At 44.8% G+C, this 24,822-nt stretch overlaps 1 protein-coding gene across 2 annotated transcripts in view; it reads left to right on the forward strand.

Annotated features, from left to right (window-relative positions):
• Nucleotides 1–21,710, forward strand: part of Sec71 (ADP ribosylation factor guanine nucleotide exchange factor Sec71) — a 63,104-nt gene extending 41,394 nt beyond the window's left edge. The window contains exons 18-28 of one of the 2 annotated variants that reach the window (XM_075668887.1): nucleotides 542–895; nucleotides 2,938–3,099; nucleotides 3,857–4,077; nucleotides 5,244–5,397; nucleotides 8,918–9,050; nucleotides 11,369–11,507; nucleotides 13,523–13,605; nucleotides 16,628–16,761; nucleotides 18,790–19,086; nucleotides 20,028–20,246; nucleotides 20,525–21,710. In XM_075668887.1, the coding sequence (XP_075525002.1) occupies nucleotides 542–895; nucleotides 2,938–3,099; nucleotides 3,857–4,077; nucleotides 5,244–5,397; nucleotides 8,918–9,050; nucleotides 11,369–11,507; nucleotides 13,523–13,605; nucleotides 16,628–16,761; nucleotides 18,790–19,086; nucleotides 20,028–20,246; nucleotides 20,525–20,659 (2,031 nt within the window). In that variant the 3' untranslated portion in view covers nucleotides 20,660–21,710. Of the gene's footprint in view, nucleotides 1–541; nucleotides 896–2,937; nucleotides 3,100–3,856; nucleotides 4,078–5,243; nucleotides 5,398–8,914; nucleotides 9,051–11,368; nucleotides 11,508–13,522; nucleotides 13,606–16,627; nucleotides 16,762–18,789; nucleotides 19,087–20,027; nucleotides 20,247–20,524 lie in introns of both variants that reach the window. The other variant, XM_075668886.1, reaches the window with a different exon arrangement.
• The last annotated feature ends 3,112 nt before the right edge of the window (nucleotides 21,711–24,822 follow it).

The raw sequence follows: 24,822 nt of genomic DNA on the forward strand, positions 1-24,822 counted from the left end.
GCCAGAAGCGAACCAAAGCATGTCCAGCCGTGTATAAGAGATGCTTAATGATTAGCAAAGTTAATTAATGATTGATTACTGATTGGATTAAAGTGGATTAAGGTCAATTAAGAGGGATGAAAGAGGATTAGGGTGGATTAATGTCAATTGAGGAAGATTAAGATTGATTAGGGGGATTATGGTGTTATAAGGAAGATTAAGGAAAATTAAGGTTAACTACAGTAGGCTTTACAATGCTTTCACCTTTGCGCTAAGGACACCTGCAATAGCTAAGGACACCTGAAAATTATCTTTACATCTCTCATTGCATAGACCTCAGTCTGTTGGCACCGTCTGTCTTTCTAGTTTTCTATCAATAAGTTATTCGACCAAGTAAGGATTTCATTGAGACTCCCGCAGTGTAGACAATGGTCGTGGGGGTGTGTTGTAGCTGCAGGCAGTTTTAGCCTGGCAATTCAGGCCGGTAATATGAACAATTCAAACTTTTGCTGCTCTCACTAGACATTTTCTCATCTGTTTTTGTTTGAAAAAAAAAAAACAGGTTTCCCTGGAAGAACTGGCCAACCCGTCTCACCCGCGCATGTTCAGCCTCCAGAAGATTGTCGAAATCTCGTACTACAACATGGGCCGCATCCGTCTCCAGTGGTCGCGCATCTGGGAGGTTCTGGGTGAGCACTTCAACCGCGTCGGGTGCTCGCCATCTGAGGACGTTGCCTTCTTCGCCCTGGACTCGCTACGCCAGCTGTCGATGAAGTTCATTGAGAAGGGCGAGTTCCCCAACTTCCGCTTTCAAAAGGATTTCCTGCGGCCCTTCGAGCACATTGTCAAGCGGAACCGGTCACCCACCATCCGCGACATGGTTGTCCGGTGCGTCGCGCAGATGGTCAACTCGCAGGTGAGCTTCTTCTGTCTTTATAGATTGTGCACAAACTTGGGCAGATGGTAGAGTTATGGAGGGCAAAGCTGCCGTCGACGTGACTGTATCACAAAGCTACAAAGGGCTACATTAAGCTTCATTAATTGACAACTCAAAAATTCGAGTTGTCGATTAATGTGCCCTCACTCTGCAATCTGCTCGCCTCATGGTTAGCCGAGATAACAGAGCTGTCGCTCCGGAGAGGCGTTGGTCCCTGTTTCAATTTTCGGACCAGAATGAATTTTTTAACTGCAGTGCTCTCTTGCTGAGAAACACAAAGCGGGTTTCCTTTGTATTTTGGCGCTACAGTCGCATGGATGACAATTTTCTTTTTTAAGAGCCTTCCTCCACCTTGTGGGCTTCCGCAGAACTGATGTGCCGTAGTAGAGTTATTTTCACTAACTATGCAAAGCTAAAAAAAACTAAACAACACCTACCACACTGGCTCAGTGGCCACGGTGTTCTGCTGCTGAACAAGCGGTCCTGGATTCGATTCCTGGCCTGTGTAGCTGCATTCTGATGGGGGGGGAGGGGGGTGAAATCTGCAGAAATGATAGTGTGCTTAAATTTTGGTGAATTCCAGAGGACCCCAGGGAGTCAGAGCGAATCAGGAGTCTACAGCTAGCTTCCTCTTAGAGCCCTGCGCTTGCTTTGGGACATTAAACACAGCAGTTTGATTTGATTTTGAAACTAAGGTGCATGGCTTAAGTAAATGATGCTGGTGAGAGATAGTTTGGTTCCCTTATGAGTGGGATGGCAGGCATGGAGGAAGAAGACAAACAAGGAAGTTGCATTACGTCTGTGCTGCCAGCCTTCGCAAACCAACTCTCTGTAAGCCATCCCGTCCGCTGTTTCCCTCAAAAAGCCGGCCCAACAGTTCAGCTCTGAGAACCAGCGTACAGGCTGAGAAAAGTGAGAAAAGTTTGTTCCTGGTAGTTTTTAATCGATGCACACTTGTTTGGCTGCTCTGTCATGGCTCTTTCTGCAGACTAGAGCACCAAAATCTTAATAACCTGGTTATAACCTTAAGCTGGTTATAATCTTAAATTATAACCAGCTAGCTTATATCCATGGAAATATGGATTGTTCAAGGTCTCCTTTGGGAAACTAATTAGAGTTTGTGCTTGGTGCATTGCAAAAGTTGATTGCTTTGCTGTCTTCAGTGAGATTCATTGGTAAAAGAAACATGCTATAGTGAAGATAGCACATGGGGCGGGACTGCATCCGCAGATGCTGAGCTAACCAGTGTTAATTAAATGCACAGCATACAGAGCACACGCATTATCGCATGCTCCTGAACAGCTGCTGCATAGCCTAGAGTGCTTGCTGGCTTTCCACAGAGTTATATTTGCATGCACATTGCTTGTAAAGGCCAACTGCAACGACACTTCACTTTGGCTAAATTTGTAACAAATGAGTAGTGTATCTAAAGCAATCTTGGCAAAGCTGCAGGGCTGGCAATTGTCTAATTTTCTTACTGGCAGCCTTTAAGGAGCACCTAAGCAGACGACACGTGCACCTCACACTCGGTGGCTATGACAGAGGTCCCAGCGTGTCACCTTTGAGATTTTTCAGTGTGCTACGAGCAGGCAAGAGCAATGGCCAATTTTTTATGTCATGCCAAAGAACCACACTTTAACCTTAGTCATGTGTCACCTCTGGCGAATGCTAATGGCAGCGCTTCTTTCTTTTTCCGTTCTTTCTTTCCAGTTTCGGTATCAAAAATGTCTGCTATTGTGACCCTTCTTTGACATGTCCACTTGTATTTCAAACATAAAATCTTGTGCACAGAGGTTGCACTTACATGTACTCTACCTGAAACTAGGTTTTCTTTTTTTTTACATGGCACAAATTTTAGTTGGAGTTGGCCTTTTAATGTACATCTACTCAAAAGAGCTTAGTACCAAGATTGCTAAGTTGGACAGCGCATGGCTATATTTCTTCAATTTTTTTCTCCAAGAGTCAGGCTTCACGACTCCGTAGTTTCTGTGTTCGACTCTTGCTGGCTTTTCACCTTGCAGGCGGCAAACATCAAGTCTGGCTGGAAAAATATCTTCAGCGTGTTCCACTTGGCGGCTTCAGACAGGGATGAAGGCATTGTGGAGCTCGCCTTCCAGACCACCGGACGCATTGTCACACAGACATATGAGCAGCACTTTCAGTCTCTCGTCGACTCCTTTCAGGTGAGCACTGCTGTTGGCTTGCTTTTCATCTGTTTAAGGTTTTTCTGCCACAAATCAAATTGCGACAAATCCCTTTCAAGATTGATGTAGAGGAACCTGAGAAATCAGTTCGTCTTGACATAAGTTCAGCTTTTCAAAACTACGTTGGATCTGCAAGAACTAGACAAGAACGTCTAAACTGTTTAGCATAGACATGCTTTCAGCAGAGTTACTCATAAAAGGAGCTAACGCTGCCATAGGACATGACAGGAAATTGCTGTAGTGATGCATATGACATGGCCTGCCACATACGCATGAAACTTCACAATGTAAAAATAAGCTTGCTTAATGAATAAATCTTCGGGTACGGTATCCTTTTTCTACTTTCACGAAAAAATTATTTCATGTTTCAGTGTATTGGGTACTGATGTGATGCTCATGCTCATATCAACAAAGTAGCAGTGTTTTTAGTTGTTTTTCTAATGAAAGTTAACTTTTGTTCATCCTGCATGGCTGAAATTGAATTCATTGGTGTAGAATGTTGCTTTTGCCAAAGCCACGGCGATATAGTTACTTTGCTAATGATAAAGCTCACAGTTTGTTGCAACAAGCGAGTTTCTGTCTTCAACAAACTTGTTAGTCAACTGGCTTTAAGTGGTGTTTTCTTTAGCACAAAAAACACCATGCTAGGTCATGTCTTAAGAAAGGCCTTTTGAGAGATAGCTTGAAGGGAAGGAGGCTTGAAAAGCATGTTACCTACCCTCATTACACCACGCAGGATGCAGTGAAATGCCTGTCCGAGTTTGCATGCAATGCGTACTTCCCGGACACATCGATGGAGTCTATACGGCTGATCCGGCACTGTGCCAAGTACGTGGCGGAGCAGCCACGAACCTTCCGCGACCACAACATGGAGGACCAGACGGTGCCCGAGGAGGACCGTGTCTGGGTGCGCGGCTGGTTCCCCATCCTCTTCGAGCTCTCCTGTATCGTCAACAGGTACCGTGCACTTTCCCTGCTGATGGAATAGTTTGTGTCATTAAATTGACGAACAGTGAAGTCTTGATATAAAAAGTCACAGTTGACTTCCTTTTGTTTGACCTCTGATAATTCAACTTTTTACTTAATTTGAATGCGCCAGAAAGTCTTGGTTGGAAATCATGCATTGGCTTCAGATGGGAAACTCTTCTAGTTCAAACACAAATGCATGCCACTTCGGTTAATTCGACTCCCCACCGGCGCCCCCTCATGTGTGCAGCGGTTACTAAAAGCTGAAAAGTGCAAGAAGTTCAACAAAGCGCACTACTGCTTCCCTAAGCATGAAGCTGTTTTACTTTAGTCCTAATTTTCTTTTCATAACTTTCAGAAGTTTACTTTCCAGTCCAATGCTTAGGCAGTGTTTAAACATGTTGTCGCTTTTTGTCGCATGCGCTTGAGTCACTCTTCAAGAGCAACACGCAAAAAGACATTACAGACTACTTCAAGCAATAAAATGAAGATTTGAATGCATTCATTTTGCCGTCGTTTGTTCATTGAACTTTTCGAATAATTCGTCCAAGTCTTGCAGTCCTGCAAGAGTCGAATAAAATGTGGTTGTGTGTATTGGATATTACAATGTAAATGTGAAATTTGCTTGGCCATGCTTTATTTTCATGAATGTTTTATTTTACTGCATTACTTTTCTTCATGAACAAAGACGAAGATGCAAGATTTGAGGCAATATCTGTTGGAGCAAAATGAATATATGTCTGCTCACAGCTCGACATACAACATATGCATTCTGGTAGTGAAAATGTCAAATACAATTGAGTGCCTGTATATGGAAGTGAGTGCTTGGGGCCTCCGAAATCATTCGTTATGCAGATGATTTCGTCGTAAAGGTTGCGCACTGCATCACTCGCTATAGGACCAGGACAGAATTATTCCTTTACCATTATGGCCGTTATACAGGTCATTTCATTGTAGAAGCCTTTCTTGCGGAGGCGCTCAACTGTACTCGGCAAAGGAAACTTGAAACGACACATCTAGACATGCATGCGCATTTTAGCCAGCAGCTTGGCTTGGCTGGCACGCGGCCTGCAATGGCGTGACTTTGTACTAACGACTGTAGGTGCACAGTTGCTGACTGTACGTCGGGGTTTGATTATTGTTCTGCACGATGGCAGGTGTAAGCTGGACATCAGGACCCGGGCCCTGACGGTCATGTTTGAGGTGGTCAAGACGTACGGATTGTCGTTCCGGCCGCACTGGTGGCAGGACCTGTTCCAGATCATCTTCCGCATCTTCGACAACATGAAGCTGCCCGAGCGGCACAACGAGGTGACATCACTAGACTAGGACAATTTTATGTTTCGGCAGTGTTGGTTTTGCGGTGTTTCATGTACAACAGTTGCAAAGTGTTTTGTTGTGCCTGAGAGGAAGGGACGCAGCTGTGGCAGCGTGCAAGGGAAAATGACGGGTCTGCGTTAAAACGCAGTGACTGTGCTGCAGTTGGTAAAGCAATAATGTGTCTGATTAAGTTTCTTCTTTTCGTTTTTCGTTTTTATTTTATTTCTTTATAACTGTTTAATTAGCAGTCTTTTGTTAATGCAAGCTCTGAATCCTTCTATAGCCTCTCAGCTGTCTACGGAAATGTGTATTGTTTCTCTTCCTGTGCACCGACTGCATTGCCGTCATGAGGGGCCTTCAGGCACTGTCGAGCTGTTGGCAACAGCTTTTTCAGTGGAGTTCATTTGGGGTTGCTGGAAACAGTTTCAAAGTTACGTGCAGTCTGTTATTCGTCTAAGAATTCATTTTTGTGGCTACAGTTCTTGTCCTTAGAGTAATGTGATCAGCATAAGCTAAGTACTGCAAGTGAGTCGATTTTCTATCTACAGTCTGCATAAATATAAGATTACAGGAGTCTTTCAATGACTCAGAAAAGTTAAAAGTAGCGATACTATGACTGTTGCACAATTAAAGATGCTTAATGCAACCTAGCAGCATGAAAGCGTTTGGTGTGGCACGTGCTGGATTGACGACGCCCATAAAAAGAAATCCTAAGCCAAGAGCACGAGACTTGTGAACAGCGAATTTGTCCTACTCTAACATCCTCTTTTGTTGGGGATGTTTGGGATAGTGTTCTCAGATGTTCATACCAGCCATGGTGATAAGGAGGGTGATTGCATTGTTTGTTTTAATTAGGAAAGTGAAGTGTTAGGGGGAAGGAAGGAATATCATGCCAAACAATGCCGGATTCATCTCTCTTCCTTGTACAGCATACAGGCATCTCTATAAGCATTACTCTGGTCAAATTGCTTTAGTCCATGCATAATGTAGCACATGCGCTGTTTTGCTATGACAACTGTGACACTATAAAGTATAGTCATTTTTGGCAAGGAGATAGTAAATCAAAAGATCAACTCATATATCCTACTCATAAACCCTATTTTATATGTTTTAAAACAAATTATGATTGATCCTTCTTTCATAAGAATCAGTAGAACACAAAAGTGAAACATCTCTTCGCAAAAGCTGTTCATTGCATGCGCTGGAGCATTGTGCAAATCCGCCATAAACCACAGGCATTCGCAAACCGTATAAGCCAAACTGAACAGGTTGTAAGCAAATCGCTTCGCGAACTTGCAGTTCGCTGCAGCGAAAGGCGCACAATTTGCGGGTCGGCGACTGCGTTTCAGGTTTTCTTGGTGCGCGGCGTCCTGTTGATGAGCAGTGCCCTGTTGCTGAGTCGCTTCGGCGAAGGTACGAGCATTTTGCTTCAGATCCATAGTGTCTTGGGCAGCCAGTTGAGCGGCGACGCACTCCGCTTCAGGAATGTTAGTGGCAGAGTTAGCAGCATGCACCGCGAACACTTGAAGGCATTCTGCTTCATACTGGCATGTCTCTCATCGGACCAAAGCAAGATTCGCCCGTCGATGTCGTTGCCTTTCTACACCACTTAGCGCAGCAGCTTTCTTAGTTGGTGCCATTTCAAGCAAAGCAATAGGCAGCGTGTAAGCTCTGCTGATGCATGTTAAAGCTGCACTCCATATGTGACAAGGCGTCACAGGCTAATCTGACGGGAAAGACAAACCGTGTGCGGAAACTTCGTCGTCACCTCGACAGAAGGCCTACACTGCCTATACACCAGGCTGCACTGCATTAGAGTCTCGGCTGTGCTGAGACTACCGAAGTGCTCACTGTCGGCGCTTGTTTGTGTCATGATGCAGTACTTCGCTTCACCACTCCAAGATGACTGTGCCATCCCTGCCAAGAGAGAGCACATTTTACGCACTCGCAACGAAGTCACATCTGTTATAGGAAGATGATGATGGACCCCGGCATAAAACACTTTCGTGTTAACATATAAATAACAATAGAGAAAGGAAGTTGATTGCTTACAGCTGAAACTCTGCTAAGTGATACGTTTTGTTAAACCATGGAAATGTTACTTTAGTACAGTCAAACCTTGATATAGCAATGTTGGTAAAATTGGCAATTTGCTTTGTTATATTGTAATGTCGTTATATTCAGTTTCAACCTTTTATGCAAATAAGTACTGTCGCTGATAAACTTTTCTTACACGGAAGGAGCTGCAAAATTTTACAAATCATTAGACAATCGGAAAAACGAAATTGAATAAAAAAAATCATTTTTCCTAATTTGAGAATCGGCAGCGAAAAACACTGTTTCATGTTGTTTCAATGATATCTACACATTGACAATTTGAAGCGAAGCCAGCCCCGCTTGTCACCCGCAGTGGGACGACGCTAACATGAAAGTGCCGGCAGCGGGGAGCGAACGCTGCGCCTGCCTCTTGCTTCAGAGCATCTCCGAAACTCGAGATTATGCCACCATTAGTACTCAACACGCAGGGAAGCAGCACGCATGATGCCACGCTGTCTCGATACACCTACTCTTTACACACGTGGCAGATTACGTCTAAGACAGCGTGCGCAGGCTGCCTATGCACTCAGCTGCGTTGACAGCCGTGCGAAGCCACAGACTCGCAGCAACCTGCGATCCTTCGCACCTGTCCTCTTGACTGTGCTTGAAGGTAGAACTCGTCAAGCCACCATCCTCGGCCCACCTTTGCACGCTTTCACTCGTGCTCAAAGCAAACAGCACATGGGGCATGACAGGATCTTATTGCACTTGGACTTTGTACGGCACATGACGCTGCTCCGCTTCGGCGGTCGCTCTGAGTCGCTCAGTTTGAGAGGTGCGTTCGTAAGCAGGTGCCTGTAATTCAAACATTTGACTCTCTGCGTCCGTGGAACTTTCCATTTATTGTCTCAGTCTTTCACGGCGGCGGTGAAATTCCGTTATATTGAAATCCTGTATAAACATACTTCGTTATATTGAGGTTCTAAATACATTGTGCTCTATGGACAAGAAGTTACGGAAAGTCAAATAATTCTTTATATAGAAAATTTTGTTATATCTAAGCTTTAATAAATGTTTTAGCACCGCCAGTAAGTTTTTGCGTTCACTCGATAAATGTGCTAATGGCAGCTTCACTAGAAATTCCATGTATGAATGACCTGGAATACCAAATTTTGGCTGTATTTACTATTAGTTTGTGACTGACGTGCTCAGATCGACAGCCAAAACGGTTTGGAGGCTTCAGGTGAGGTGACATGTATTTGGTCTCAGCCTCCTTCATTTCAGGCGAAGAACACCAGCTTACTAAGTTCACGAGCCCATCTTTGTCTCCGATTCTTACGACTTCTTGCACAGAGAGGAGGCTAGTCCTGGCATGTCTTGTAAGAGTAAATAGCTGCGGCTTGTTAAGGAGTGTGCCCACTTCATTTTCGGAAGCACCACAAGTGCAGTGCGCACACTTCTCTGTGTGCAGAAGGCGGAGTGGATGACCACCACTTGCAACCACGCCCTGTACGCCATCGTGGACGTGTTCACCCAGTACTATGACGTCCTGGGAAACCTCCTGCTCGACGAACTCTTTGTTCAGCTGCACTGGTGTGTTCAGCAAGGTGAGTTCAGGCTTTCTTAACATTGCGGTTGAAAACGAGTCGTACAAATGTCCTTGGCGGTCTAAAACTTATAAATGTGTTGCTTTTGGCCTATCATAGTTGGTGCTGCGTGGGTTTTATTTTTTTTTTTTCTCCACATACCCTGAATCCTGCTAGCAGATTTGTCTGGTGCGTGTGGTACCATGCCAGCATGAAATTCAAGCATGAAACGAACTGGAAGGCACAGTTAAACCTCAATATGACAAAGTCGGTAAAATTTGCTTCATTATGTTGAAATTTCTTTATATTGAAATTTGATTTTTATGCTTGAACTTTGATTTTTATGCAAGTTAGTGCAGTTGCCGAGAGATTTTTTTACGCGGAAGGGGCCACAAGGTTTTCCGAATTATTGGGCGGTCAGAAAAAGCAAATTTTAATTATTTTGTTGAATTTGAGTAGGGGACAAAAGATACGGTCTCATGCTGTGTAAACGATATCTTCACATCAGCTGTGCGAAGTGAAGCCAGCCACAATTTTGTGTCCAATGTGACTCCGGCTGTAGTGTCGCCTGCGGTGGGATAGCGCTATCATGGAAAACGCCCGCAGCAAGGAGTGAATGCTTCATCAGCCTCTCACTTCATTGCATCTCCAAAACATACACAAACTCGAGTACTCTATGCATGGGAAGACAGTGTACATGATGCCATGCCATCTCATCACGCCCATTCTTTGAACACGTGGCAGATTACATCTGAAACAGGGTGTGCAGCCTGCGTATGTGCTCAGCTGTGCTGACAGCAAAGTGCAGCCACGGCTGCGCTAGGAAAGGAGACGTGTGCCAACCTGCCCCCACTTCATCCACCACCACCCTTGCGCGCTCTTGATCACGTTACCCCAAGCTCGCTCCTCTCCCATCTTTCCTTTCATTTGCACGGAAACATGGTGCTCATCAAGCCACCGTCCTTCTTAGCTCACCCTTGCAGCTTTCACTTGCACTGAAAGCATACAGTACACAGGGTGTGGTAGGTTCTTATCACACTTGGCCTTAATACTACAGGACATTGACGCAGCTCCTTGGCAGCAGCTCTTGGTCACAATATTTGAGAGATGCGTCCACAAGCAGCCACTTGTAATTCAATGATTCTATTGAATTGATTCTATTGATTCTAATGATTCTGTTGATTCTAAGTTAGTTATATTGAGGTTTAACTGTATGTTTCTTTTTCCGTATTTGCCAGTATTTGCCACAGGTTGGATTAATCTATGTGTGACCTGTCATAATGTTGCAGTTGCTATGGCATATGGCTGCTGAGGGTGAGTTTATGAGTTTGTGGGTTAAACTGTGGGCTGGGGTGGCCGCATTTTAATTTGGACAGAATTGGGTAGAATCGAGAGATCAAGAAGCCCTCCACGAGGCGGTCACACGGAGCGCATCGACAAGAACACGAACTGGCGCTGTTTCGCACCCAATAAGAACCGACTAGCGTTTGGTCAGTGCACATGCAGCAGCAACCAGCAGCCTGAGAGAAAGAAGCTAGTTCCTCCTGCGCCCGAGTATCCACGCCGTCAGATGGCACTAGCATCCGAACACTCGTGCCATCTTATGTACTGGTGTGAACCACGCCAACTTCCGCTATCCCATATGCTATGCGGATAAGCCGTATTCCAGGAGACACAAGAGCCATGTGGGAAAAACATCGGGGAAGTGAGAGAGTTGAGCGTCCCCACAAATGTTTGCTGTACTACACTGAAGAGCCCAAACGCTGCCAGTCCTTTTGTCTTACATTGAGTGTTCATGCATTACATTTTGTAGGACGTTTTGGAAACTTGAATGACAGCATACTCTGTTTGCTGTGGATGCTCCGGCACGCAACGACGCAGCAAGAGCATGGCTATTGCATTGTAGTCACAGTTCTTTTGTTCACACGACAAAAACAGCAGAAACGATAGAAAACCTGCAGAAACAATGTCATGCGGACCACTGAGATCTGCTGTCATTACATTAATATTTCATGAATTCACTTGAATTGCTTTGTTCATGGCAGAGATCATACAGAGCAGTGTCTGTGAATAACTTTAATAAACAATAAACATCCTAAGCTAGAAAAAAAAATATTTTTGTATTTCTGACCAAAGTTTAATATCTTTGGGTTTCTACTGCAGTATTTTTCAAACATTAACGTTGACTACTCTGTAACTACAATAAACTGGCTTCTGCAGCATGGCACAGTTGTTGTGCAGGGGAGGTGATGTGAGAGAATTTGATATACTCGAATTTTAAAGCCCTAAAGCCATTGTGCTGTCAAATAGGGTCTCTAGATACATTCATTCAACTGCAGACAACAAGCAGCTGGCACGGTCGGGCACCAACTGCCTGGAGAACCTGGTGATCTCAAACGGAACGAAGTTCAACACGGAGACATGGGACAAGACCTGCCAGTGCATGCTGGACATCTTCAGAACCACCCTGCCTGCAACGTGAGCGTGCTTGCATGCGGTGTTTTTGCGTCTTGTTCTTTCCCCCCCCCCCCCCCCCCAGCATGAGGGGCTCCTGCAGTGTTTTCTGAGCAGGCTGTAGGACTTGGCATGGCCTCCAAGATTGCCGGCACGGATTCTTTGCCATGCTAAGATGTGTTGATTATATATTTCTGCTAGTGGTGCACAAATACTGAGTAGTAGCTTTCTATACGAATATCCGATATTCGGAAAGAATCCGAATATCGAATTGAATATCAGAAAATTTTTCACAATATTTAATGCTTGTAAATATTGGGCAAGAAAGTAAAGGGCTACTTATGTGTGGGAGGTTCCTAGTATTGCATAATGAGAATGTCGCAAGCTATCTGTAACGGGCACAGAGAAATGTGAATATACAGTGCGGTCTACTCTTGTTAAATGGAACGCCAAATCAGTATGCCAGATTGCAGCTCAGTTCTGGTATATGAAGGTCTGGAAAATATGCTTTAATAGGCATGTGAATGCTCGACTATCATTGAATCACACAGTAAACATTCAAATAATTTGATTTTTGAATTGAATATCTACCATTCAATGTAGAGGCCCGCGCAGTGGCACATCTCGCTTACGCTGCGTAGCTTCTGGAGCTCGATGCAGCGCAAGAGAACAGCTCACTTTGTTTTCGATGCAAAAGGAGCACCGAATGCACTGCAGACAGGTTGCCCCGGCTGACGTGGTCGTAGACTTTGTCTCTGTGCACTCCCCGATGTCGTCCTGCGCAGTGCCTGAATGCCGCAATTCGTGGAACAATGCTGCGTTGGTCAGGGCTTAATCCTAATCCAAGACAATGCAATTCATTAACACGCATCGTGTCATTTCTGTGCTGATGCATCTCGTCAGGTCTATGAATGCGAGAGTCACTGAAAAATCATAGAAATTTGGTGCTCTGAGCACTCGTAGCTTGCGATTCAGGCGGGTTGAGAGGAAGACGAGCCTAACTCACTATTGTGATAGCAAGAGTGCAGCCATCTCGGCAATTCACGCTGGAACGATATCTTTGGGTGACACCAAATTTTGAGTACACTATTTCTTAGCTCCCATTAAACTTGCCAAATGATGTAGTATGTTAACACAGTGTACATAAACCACAGAACCCCAGTAACGTGCGGAGCACACACGGTGAGGCAAGCACTATTTCTGTGCGTACATAAGGAGTTTATCTTTGCCTGTGAACACCATTCTAAAGCTGTCTGTTTTGCTGCAGTATCAGTTTTGCAACTCGTAGCCTCATTTAAGAGGTGTGAAGGATTTACCTGGGAACTTTCACAAACGATCGACCCAGGCAAAATCACTCACAGAAACATATAAATAACAAAGACAGCTGCTTGCAAGTCATGTGTCAACTTCACTGTACTTATCTTTATTGGCAGATTCTAATTGCACTTTTTTTTAAATGAAACCCTACAAAGACAACAAATATGGAGCCATGCTTGGCAATCCTTTGTTTACTTTGGTCTGAAGCGAATGGCTTGTGGATTTTGTCATAAGTCTTCTTATTTGGGTCAGTGATCATCCCTGTATAATACCCGCGCACCATCACAAGGGCCTCCTTGCCTTGTGCTGTTTTCTTGTTAACCTTGGGGTCTTCTTGTTCAGGGCCTCAGTCCAGAGTTTTTCACTCACGGCCATCTTTCGGGAGAATGTATTCAGGTACTGAGGCTGAGAACTATGCAAGCTTCAAAGTGCATGCATACGCTCCAAGGACACAGCTCCAAGTAGAACAAGATGCCTTCGTTTGTTTCAAATGCTGAGTGGTTCCGCAGATATGAGGTGCGCCCTTTGGATGCCTGAAGTTTTTTCTTAGAGCCTTTACAAAAGGGCGAACATCAGGTAAAAATAGTTTAACCCAATTTAAAGCTTGTTCGGCGTGCCCAAATCGGGAGTTATCGGGTTTTATTCAAAAACGAAGGGCCTTATGCATATCACGTGATGAAGTTGTGTGAAGTAATATGCTTCATTTCTTCACTTTTGCCCAGTTTGCTCACATGGAAGCCCAACAAGGATGGGAGTGGAAACCACGAAGCAGTGAGTGGTCACGATGACACGGACACAAGATCAAGTGAGTTTTTTGTTCCTCCTCGTTGCTGGGAAGTGCGCGTTCTGGTGTGGTTCCCGCAGCTAGAACTGTGTGCTACGTAACAGTTTTGGTTGTCCAAAAGTGCTGGCTTTGCATTACCGTATGTACTCGTTTAAGGGTCGCACTCGTGTAAAAGTCGCATGCTCAACTCAGCCCAAAATTAAAAAAAACAAAAGACGAAAAGAAGGAATGGTTATCTACTCTTAGACATGAGCCTTTGACATTCGGTGTTTTCGATCATTTTTGTGAAAGGCTTTAAAGTTGCTAGGATATCTCTCACCATTCACATCACGGAGGACGACTGTCTGCACAAGTGTGCTGCCGAACCAAGCCTGAGCGGTGGAGAAAGTGACTGCATCAAGGAATAGAATAACGTTAGGTCCATAGTGTGTACGTGTGAAGAAATAAATACATTGTGAAAACAATAACGCCCCTTTCTTTGGTACGAAAAGACCAGGGTGGTTATGGACGACTAGAATAGTTGTGCCAATATGGCCAGCCCCTTATCAATATCATGAAAAAAGTTTGGCCCCTACACTAGTGTATTGTAGTAACTATTGTTTACCCAATTCTCAGAACTTTTGAACTTTGCCGCAAATAACTGTTAGGGGTTCATCAAAAGGTTTGTAAGTCCTCTGTGCGTGAGTAATCAATGTTGCACTACCTTGGTGACAAACCAAAGTGAGCGAGAGTTGACAGGGAGGGAAAACATTAGTTTATAAGCACGTGCTGCTAGCAAAATACTTTTACAGGCTTCTCTTCTTCCTTGAGGCTCCTTGTAAGCATTGAAATGCAGAAAAAGGAAAAGGTTTAGCAAAGGATTGACACATTTGCAGCACTAAAAGAACGAAAGCACACAACATGAAGACTGGACGAGCGTTTCATGTTACGTGCTTTCCCCTTTTTGTTGTTGCTTTAAATATGTCATACTCCTCAATCCAGCTAGTAGCCCAGCTTTTTGTCTTTAGTTTTAGCAAAAGCGTACAGGAAGGCAGAGCGCCAACAGCAAGTTTGCATTAAAGCATACTCGAGCTCTGCGCTTTTACCACTCAGCACGTTATTGCATGTGGTTGCGCATGACGCCACATAATTACAGATGGTTGCCCTTGATTGGGCGTGATCGCAGAGGATTTTTGTGGGGGAAATGGCAGCTGCTTGCTGTAATTACTTGAAGCCGTCATTTCCATATGGGTGCAGAAGTCGTTGCTCTCACGAAGAGAAGTCAAACCTAACCTAACCTTACCTTGTCCAAAATCTGGCTTCGACCCAAGGCTTCCCTTGTTTGAGCACTGTTGATCACTTCATGCCGTCCCGTGAACGTCTGTCTTGTTGGAATCTAGGTATCATTATTGTTGTTGTCACTTTCTGTTGGCTGGCTTTTACTGCTTAACATTAGAGCTTGTTAGCAGGCTTCTCGGATCGGTTACACAAGCATCCCAGTGTTAGAGTGACATTACTGCACTTAGGCAGGAAATATGTTTGCAGGTGGCGAGGTTTTTGTTGCGCTAAAGAGAACATCAACACTGCATGAAATTAAAAGTTGTGAACTGTGCAGTACATAGGCAAACATTGCATGAGATTACACATTGCGTGGAATGAAAATAAGCACAATTGTGTGCATTTCACTTAGTTGCACAGCACTTAATTACCAGCTTCACGTAGATTCCAACACTTGCGTTGGAGCTACATAACATTTTTACTCGGGAGAACAACAAAGTTGCATAGATTGCTTGCATATTTATGGATTGTATGTGTGCATGTATGTATAGGTTGTATGCATATATGCAAGGTTTGCACACGTATCCAAGACCTCATTTGAGATGGAAGGACTGCCGTCTCAAAACTGCATAGTTTTGAGAAATCTAGATCTTTAGTCTTGCATAAATGTGAAGTTGCACTTCTTGTTCATTTTGCACTGGTGGTAACGATTAGAGATCCTAGCTTTAGTTAAAATACCCTTTTTTTTTTCTTAAATCCTTATCGTGGCTATTTGACATATAAGCATGAATTATGGGTCTATAAAAATTTTACTGGCACCTTTAATTGTGCCTATAAAAGCTTGTTTTGATGTTAATGCCTATTTTGGGTTTTCAGGGCCTTGTTGCATGTTTTATATTGTAGTCTTATTTTGTTTATAATGTTAAACCCACTGGAGAACTTGGCTGATTAATACCAGAATTACATTCTCAGTACAAAGGTGGTTATTGACAGTTTTGCAGTAGATGAGAACTTCACTGTGAGATGGGCTCATAATTCTCTATGCAGTGATACTTTTGGAAGCGACTTAGCATATACTTGTGTGCTGACTTCACATTTGTAGCCGACATAATTGAGAGACTTGAATGCTCGGTCGTAACTGTGACTGGATATGTGGGTCCTCACCATCCCCAATGGACTTGTTGATGATAGATTTAGTTTGAAACTTTAATCTATCTTGAACAAAAATTTTGGTTTTCGGTTTTGAAAGAGCTGTCAAACGTTCTGACCATTTAACATTCTCCAATTCCAGAGGGCATTGATCATCAAACATTCCAAAGTAAAATTGTGTGCTGCTAACTTTGGTGGATGTCGAGTGTTTCCTTTTCTGTACACAAACTAATACCCAGGGAAAAAGGCACAACATGAAACCCGAACGTCTTGAGATGGTGCTTGTTAATCACTGCTTTCATGACTTCGCTTATCATGTCTAGTCACTCTAGAGTTCAGAGAAATCATTCGTAATCTATGCAACTTGCCTGATTCCGTTGTATCGAGAAAATGAAATGAATTTCACAAAACAAGGATTCATTGGGCTGTGTTCTTCATAAAATCAGATGCACAGCAGAATTCCTTAATAATTGAGCCTGTACATGCCTAAAAGAGAGTATTTGGTGGCAATGTATGCTTAAATTACAGATCTAGCATCTGTTATGGGTGCCTGTTTTTAGTGCCAAAACATCGGGTCTCTAGTAATGAGCATCATTAGTTTGTGAACAACTAAAAACCCTTGCGCGTGCATGTACAGAGGACGAAGTGCTGTTCAACTCCCTGAAGATCAAGTGCGTGGTTCAGCTGGAGCTCATTCAGACAATCGACAACATTGTATTCTTCCCGGCTACGAGTCGGAAAGAGGATGCAGAGAACCTCGCAGCTGCACAGGTAACTACTCATTTCTCTCTTGTCATCTTCTGTAGATAGCAGCAACATCCAGCATGCAAAAAGGGTTAGAAGTACTATCTTATTTACTTTTTATTTTTTTATTTACACTTTTTTTCATGGAAAATTGATACGAAGTTAAGGGGTGCGATAATTACGCGGAAAAGTTTTCTAAGAGAACAGTCTAGGTGCAAATTAAAAATGGAGTAGCTGTGATTCAGGGTTCTAATGCCATCCCCTGTAACCTCAAACAAAATATTACCTGCAAACAGCAGTTACCTCTGTAATGAGAGCACAGGTTTTACACAAGCAGGAACTGCAAGCGTTTGTCCTCCTCTGTTCTATGTGTCCTTGTGTAATTTATTCACGCTTGGTTTTCCGTTCAGCATGTCGGACCAACCAGCCCAACAGTTATTCCTTCTGGAGGAACTGCAAAGGCGCTTTATTTGCAGACGCTAGTTGAATGTAGAGTCACCGTCATCACCGGCCAGTACAAGTGGACCGCAGTCGCTGCAACAATTTTAGAGGGTGCAATGATTAATTACACAAGGGAAAAATATATATAATTTTGGATGGCCATGGGGGGAAGGGGTGCAAGCATCATTAAATGTAATACAGTATCATGTTCATTATGAGTTGCAATGCAAAAGGAGGGGCCAGAACACTCTTTGGGGCTCGGCTAGTGGTGCAAACATGCAAAATGGCCAAGAAAAAATCGAGGGAAGCTTTTGCCATTCCCATGAAGCGCATCAACTCCTGTGCTGTCATCATCTTTGGTTCTGTGCGGTGCGCCTGTAGCCTTCCAAGTAGCCCATTTGTTCGCCTGCAAGGTAGCCCAACTTCCCATGCTTAACATGGCGTGCTTCATCATGGCACGCCACGGGCTCTCGCCAGGATTGGGCATTAGCACTTCGCGATATAAGCCCACCGACATCCAAAGAAAGTGCAAGACAAAACAAAAGGGTTAACGTGTGCTGCTGGAACAGCAAGACCCTCTCCACAGCTTTTTCTTGAGTGTGTCGCAAATTACTGCCATAAGCTGGGTGCAGAGACCACTCTGGTCAGGGCTCACATGTTGCAACTTGTACTAAATGCGAAAAAAAAAAAAAATTAGCGTATGACAGCGAGTCTCATAAGTTACCCTTTCAGAGCTCTATCTGCATGTTTTTTTTTTTCAGAAAAAGATGGCTTTTCAGTGAATAAAATTAGGCCAGAACTTTCCATGTCTAATCTCACTCCCAATCCACAAAGTGGGGATGTCATAGAGCCATCATGAATTTTACGCATTTTTGGGACCATTGAGCGCAGGAAAGGTTCCATGAAAAGTGCTGGTTTGGGGTTTCGACTTCTTTTCTGGTGCCACGCGTGATCTTGCTTCCTTCCTTTCTTTATTCAAGAATAACCCTGCATTGCCCTTGGGGCTTACAGTTCAGGCATTCAAAGTTGCATTTCATTAATAAGCAATGGGCGGGGCTCAACAGACTGAAAGCAGCAGCTTGGCATAACAGCAGCTGCCTGTTGAGCTGTTGCCTCTCACAGCTGCAGTCATTCAGTCGTATAGTAGCCTAGTACTGTCCAAGAAGCTCATGGTGCCTTGAAAAATTGTGAAAAGAAAGAAAGAATCCTGTCTGAGAGAACATCTATACAGGAATGGATGATTCGTAAAATTCCGTATATGTGACAATTTGTCACCTGCTTACCCACCACTCGGCTCATATCAGAGACTTATTGCAACAGCAACTAAAGTTGTCGAAACTTACGAAAAAAAAATTCCTGCAAAGTTTGTGCCCGTTTATTTGTGGTGGCTTCTATGAAAGTAAACAAGTCTGTGCGAGGTTGCAGAAGCGAAAAAGTGTGACAAACTTCCCCTGTTCTAATCGGTGCAGTAATAAATCTGCAGTAGCTTCGCCCCTGCAGCTTTGCCTGCACAGGAAGGAAAAGTTCACGGGTACAGTTCGAAGAGGATGAATCTTGGTGTCCATGGACTCTTACAGCTTCAGACACTGTACAGGGAATTTGTGGACCTTGCAGGCAGAAGTGGCTCCATCGCAGCAACAGCAGCAGCAGCAGCAGCAGCAGCCATCGGCACCAGGTGGCATGGGTTATCTGACCGAGCGGTTTTCCCGCTCCCTCTCGCTCGACCAGCAGCAGCAGCAGGAGGAGCAAGGCATGTACAGCTTTCTGACATCAGGTCAACTGCTTCAACTAGTGGACTGCCTGCTTGAGTCGCACCGATTCGCCAAGGCCTTCAACTCTGATAGCGAACAGCGCAACCTCCTGTGGCGTGCGGGCTTCCGTGGCAATGTCAAGCCCAACCTGCTCACTCAGGTAGGTCACAGCAGCTTCTTTTATCGTGGGGGGCTAGATCTCATTTTGTGTGTGCGTGTGTGCGTGTGTGTTTGCATGTGTGTACGTGCGTGTGCCGCAGTCTGGTAGTGTCACAAACAACTCTACAGTTTCCATCCTACAAGCTGCCGTTGCCTTGTGGCTTGAAAAGACAACCCATGAGTTCCCTGTTCATGTTTGTATGACATCTTAACTGGCTTGCATGTCACTACACGCTACCTGCCAATTGTGGTAACTCCACTACATGTTTTGCTTGATGTGACGTATATCTGGTTGTCCAGTAATGGTGGCAGTTTTTGCAACATTTAATTGTGACATCAAGTTGTACTTAAGTGTTTTCGCTTGTCTCTGAAGTTTGTCTAAAGCCTCTTGTGTGTTTTGTGTGCTCCCGAAATGCGTAAGCGCGCATAATTGCATTAGCAGCTCGTACTTGCTGTCTGCACTAGTTTGTGTCTCTTTATCTGAACCCTTTGTGTGTCATATGTCTAATCATAAGCATAGAAATGGCGTAAAAAGCAAAAGTTTCTCCACCTTTTTTTATTTAGGTTTGGCACGTCTGCTAGATCAGCTTCTTGCTGAGCAATTTGGGACAGTCTTAGAGGTAGTGCAATAGTTAACTAGGCCTGTTAACTAGGCCTGTTAACTAGGCCTGTTAACTAGGCCTGTTAACTAGGCCTATCCCAGAGACAGTGTAATCCGTGGTTGCAAGGATCACACTGGGTTGCTTGGTGGGCGTTTTTGCTTCTTCCGGGCACGCACGTAACAGGTATGCTGCAAACCGCATTGCGAAATATGGAACAGCTTTACAGAATTTAATTAGCTGCTTCTTGAAAGCTTCGCTTACATAGATTCTAAAGTGTGCGTTGTACCCCTGCATTTTTTTTTTCACACTGTTCGGTGCTCTCACAACATGGTGCGTGCAGGAAGCACAGAGCCTGGCCTGCGTGCTGCGCATCCTCTTTCGCATGTACCGAGACGAGGGTCGCCAGGAGGCGTGGCACACAGTGCAGGACCGTCTCATCGGTGTTTGCCGAGAGGCGCTCGAGTACTACCTGGCGCTGGCCACCGAGAGCCACCGGGAGTCCTGGGACTCCCTGCTCCTGCTCTTCCTCACGCGCGTCCAGCGGCTCGACGACGAGCGGGTGAGCCCACTAGCTCGAGGAGCGTTCATTCCGAGCCGCACGATCGTGGCACCGAGAGTTTCGCATAGCAACTACTAGAATGACATCTAGGAGAAGTGTCCGCTGGGGCCACAGTCTCGATAAATAGGCAGCTTTAGCGGAGCGTTTACCGCCTGCTTCTCTAGGACTAGCGCACCGTAAGGAGCTTTCACACAGCTATTAAGTGGGAACACTACCGTAGACTTCCGGTAATCCGACTCACTTAATCGTTCGCGTCTCTTCTCTTTATTTGTTTGCAGTTTCGGGCCCACGCCTCGGTCTACTATCCGTACCTGTGCGAGCTGACTTGTATGGAGGTGAAGCCCGCAATACGGGCAGTGCTACGGAAGTTCTTCCTTCGTGTCGGAACCGCCTTCAACATCTCGCACCACTAGTCGCCGTTGTTGCTTACACAGACATGTTTTCTTTTTTCAATGCCCTCTGTGCTGTTGTTCTTTCTTTGTGGTCACTGTCGATGCACAGAAGACCCACTCGAAGGAGCGAACTGGTGAAATTAATGTGCTACTGGTAAGAATGTTCAAGGATGCCAGACTGGCAGTAGTGCATAAAGCAGTTTATATTACGTTGGAAACCTCATGTCCCGGCAGTCCATAGCATGCATGTGCTCAAGACGTTGGTCTGGTAGTTGAGTTGAGCTTTCAGTGAAAGCGTGAGCGTGCAATAGGTGGGAAGTTGTGTTGGTCCTTAAAGAAGAATAAAGAAGGAGGCCCTTTCTTCACCACACCTTCCTCCGGTGATGTCCGGTTATATAAGGTCCGAATGGCAATTTGTGCATGACGAGAAGATGGTGATCTTTTCTAAAATACGTACAGATCTTGTTTGTTTCATCTTCTTCCTTTTTGCATTTTAGGCATACCCGAAAGCTCCTTTATAGTGATTTAGCCTCTCACCTCGCTTTTACATGTTAATGTGCTTTAGTGCACAGGGGTGATGAGCTGGCGACCGAATCAAGCAATGCGGCAACAATGAAAATGAAAAAGAAAAAAAAAAAGAACGAATGGGCCTTTTGAAATGTTACCGTTGGGGTCAGCACTGAAAAGGAACGATGTTCTCTATGCAACGCAAGGGACATATGTTAGGACTTGTTGTTGTGGCTACCTTTTTTTTTATTTTGTCATTTTTCTTTGTGAATCTATGCCGTCCTGAAGTAGTTTGGGCGTGGGACAGGACATCGAAAGAATCATGGCCACACCATTTTTCTAGCTGTGCTGACTGTCGTACCATAGTGTATTTTTCTCGGAGTCATTAATTTATTTTTGCCCAGAGAAAGCAGAGACATTCCAGCGTGTGTGAGTGTGTTTGTTGTGTGTGTGCGTGCTTGATGCGGTGAGAAACATTGTTGCTTCTTTTTGTCTGCACAAGAGCTTGTATAAAAAGCAGGCTGTGGCCATAGAGGAAAAATAAATGAAATAGATTCAGGCTTTATCCTGTGTTTTGTGTTTTTCTATTTGTGCTGCATGTGGGTACAGAATAGAAGTATAAGCGTACCTTGTTCCAACTGAAACAAAAATACAAGAAACCCTAATTAACTCAAACTGTGATAATATCTCGAAATATCAGTTAGGTGGAAATATTTTTCTGGGCGTGGTGTCAACCCTTGCGTTTTTCACCTCTTGATTGTATCTGATCGGAACATCTCAAAATCTCGAGTTCAAGAATGATGGAGAAAAGGCAACAGCGCGGCATGGCAGCATTCCTTGCCCTCACTTTTCACCCGTTGGCAGCTTGCTAGCTGAGGCCGCACTCCCTGGTTTTCATTGTCCCCGTTTTGTCCATCACTACTCGTGCTTCCTTGCTCCTCTGCTCGCTGCTACTTTGTTGTGGCCTCGCGCAGCAGCGGGGAGCTGGGAGCCGAGGTCTTTCTTTTCTTTCCCTCTCATTTAGGGTGCTGTCTGTGATGCCATCAATGTGGCCACAGCTTATTAATCGCGGGCTTCTATTTTCACAATTTCGGTTATCTTGAGACTCTGATTATCTCAATATATTTTTCCAGTTTTTACAGCTTCGAGTTAACGGAAGTTTACTGTACCTTCATTATAGATCCAATATTCATCATGAGCATGTAGTGACATGCGTACATTATTTAACATTTCCCAGTGACCATTTTTCACCAGCTCGGCACTGCTACAATGTTATCGCTTGATGCAAGATATGACTACACATATTGGGAACCTTTCTGAATGTTATTGCTGATTCTGTAGTGAAACTGTCTTTTTCACCAGCTAGCCACTACTGGATTGCGTGCACGACGTGAATAGTTGTGCACATTCTGCAATGTATGTGAGCACCAGTGAAGTGCGCTGGAATGTATGGTGCATCATGTATAAACAGTCAACGCACATAACCTGGAGACCAGAGTTTGACGACTTATAACTGTGCTTGCCGCTATCGCTGTGCTTTGTGTGTTGCTTATTTTTCTGGGCACAAGTACGCCCACACTAGCGTCACAACAACATGACAATGTGCTGATATTGTTAAAAAAAAAAAAAAACAAGAATTGTGATCGGGTTCATGTGAAAGAAACATACAGATGATGTCTTTGACGGGACAGTAAAGGGCCTCGTGTTGATTTTGATGGCCCAACGGCAGCTTGCCATGCGAATATGTGGCATGTGAACAACACTAAATGGCAAAAACATGCACTTGGAACTGTCGTTAACCCCTTTCTCTACTGCCAACAAGTGCACTAGTAATCGAAATTTGTACCGATAGTATAGTCGGATGACGAGTACAGTGCTTGAGGAAACGTACCTTGCAATGTGAGCCAGTGGCATGGCATACCCATCGGCTTGCTTCTAGTTGCATTTCTTTACACTAGATGGTGTCGTTTGTCAATGGTAGTTTTCTTTTCTTCTCTTTTTTTATTGTTTAACCTAGGTAGGACATTAGGCAGTATAATAGCAAGTGCTTGGTGGCGCAACCCACCGCCCCATTCCAAAGGGGACGCTCATAACATCCATCCATCCATCCATCCATCCATCCATCCATCCATCCATCCAGTGGAATTGTGCGTAGTACTTATGGGCTGCCTTAATGTTTGCATTCAAAACACAGTTGCCTGTGCACCACATTTCTGGAAAGCTTCTGGGAAATTTCCTGCTGTACTGAGAAGGTTGATTTGCAACTGTGGGATTGACAACTTGGCTTGCCGGCCATGTGCCAGCTAAGCCAAGCCATCGGCCAAAACGCATACGTGTGTCTAGAATGTGCGGTTTCAAGTTGCTCTTACTTAGCATTTGACATTTTTACTACCGGAATAAATATTTCAAGCTTCCAGGAAATAAATGTTCGCTTCACTGCAACTGAATATTGCCTCAAATGTTGCAACTTTGACTTCGTTTAGCATTAAAAGACTTGTTGAAGTTGTGGGGGTTCCACTCTGCGTGCGGCTAGGGCTGAAGGCGAGCTCCGGATCTAGCCCCACGCAGTCGCTTCGTGGTACTCCCAACCCGTAGCGCGGGAATCGCGGCTATTGCCGGGTTCGGACGAATAAGGCAACCAGCGGTGTCAACGGTAACAATGTTTATTGCTATTAGCAATGGCGAACACTCGCAGAGGGACGTCCTCTCAGTAATAGTAGTAAATAGGCTTGCCTCGTTGTCTGGGTGGGTCAGACACGAGGTCACTCACGGGAGGCGGCAGGTGCTGTCGTGCAGGCAGTCCAAGGTGTCGGCGTCCCAAGAGAGTGAGTCTCCCCCGGTGGCGCGCTTTTATGCCTTTTTACCTTTTTGCGAGGGGAAGTCCTCCTCGCCCGCCGGACACGTTTCCCTTTCCCGTGAGCCGCGGGGGGGAGAGGGGTACGCGCGTCACAAGAGCGACGGAGAAAGGGAGGGCGCGTAGTGCCTCTCTCCCTTGTCTACGCCGGCCCGACCCGTCGGCCACGTGCGAACGGGACGACGCGGGTATGCGGGAGGAAATGGAGGTGGGTGCTCCCCACAAAGTGAAGCACAGCCAGCCAAGTTCCTTGCTTTTTCCATTATATCCGACAATCCTTTGCAGTTGAACTTTGATATAATTAACACACATGTAATGAATTATTGACTATAACAAAACTAATCTAAAATTTTGCTTGTCATGCATTATTTCTGTGGAGTATTATCCTGCAACTTGTTGCACGTGGCCCAAAATGTGTTTCTGGCCGCAAAAGTGTTTGTGAAAATTTTTCAGGTGCCTGATTATTTAGAACTGCATGCTTACTGGAACTTCATGGCACCGCAAACTTTTTGACGGCGTTTTATTTTTCGGACATTACGGCGGCCGAGGACAAATTGGCCGCCATGCACATCGACTCAGCACTGCAACAGAACGTTGGTTGCCGACTCTCAACGAATCGGCGCAGGTTATGCATAATGACCCACACACTAGGGCTGTGAGGAAAATTCGCTGACAGCTAGCAGAGCGGCTGACAACAAGCCGTCGCTGAGAGCTCGCGCTGTCGGTATATTGATACCAGTAGACTTTATTGGCGATAGAGTGCGAGGTCGCACGTTGGAGAATGAATGAATCAATGAATGAACGAATCATGGAGTTTTACGGG

This window comes from Dermacentor variabilis, chromosome 9 (genome assembly GCF_050947875.1).
Source record: "Dermacentor variabilis isolate Ectoservices chromosome 9, ASM5094787v1, whole genome shotgun sequence".
Taxonomy (NCBI): Eukaryota; Metazoa; Arthropoda; class Arachnida; order Ixodida; family Ixodidae; genus Dermacentor; species Dermacentor variabilis.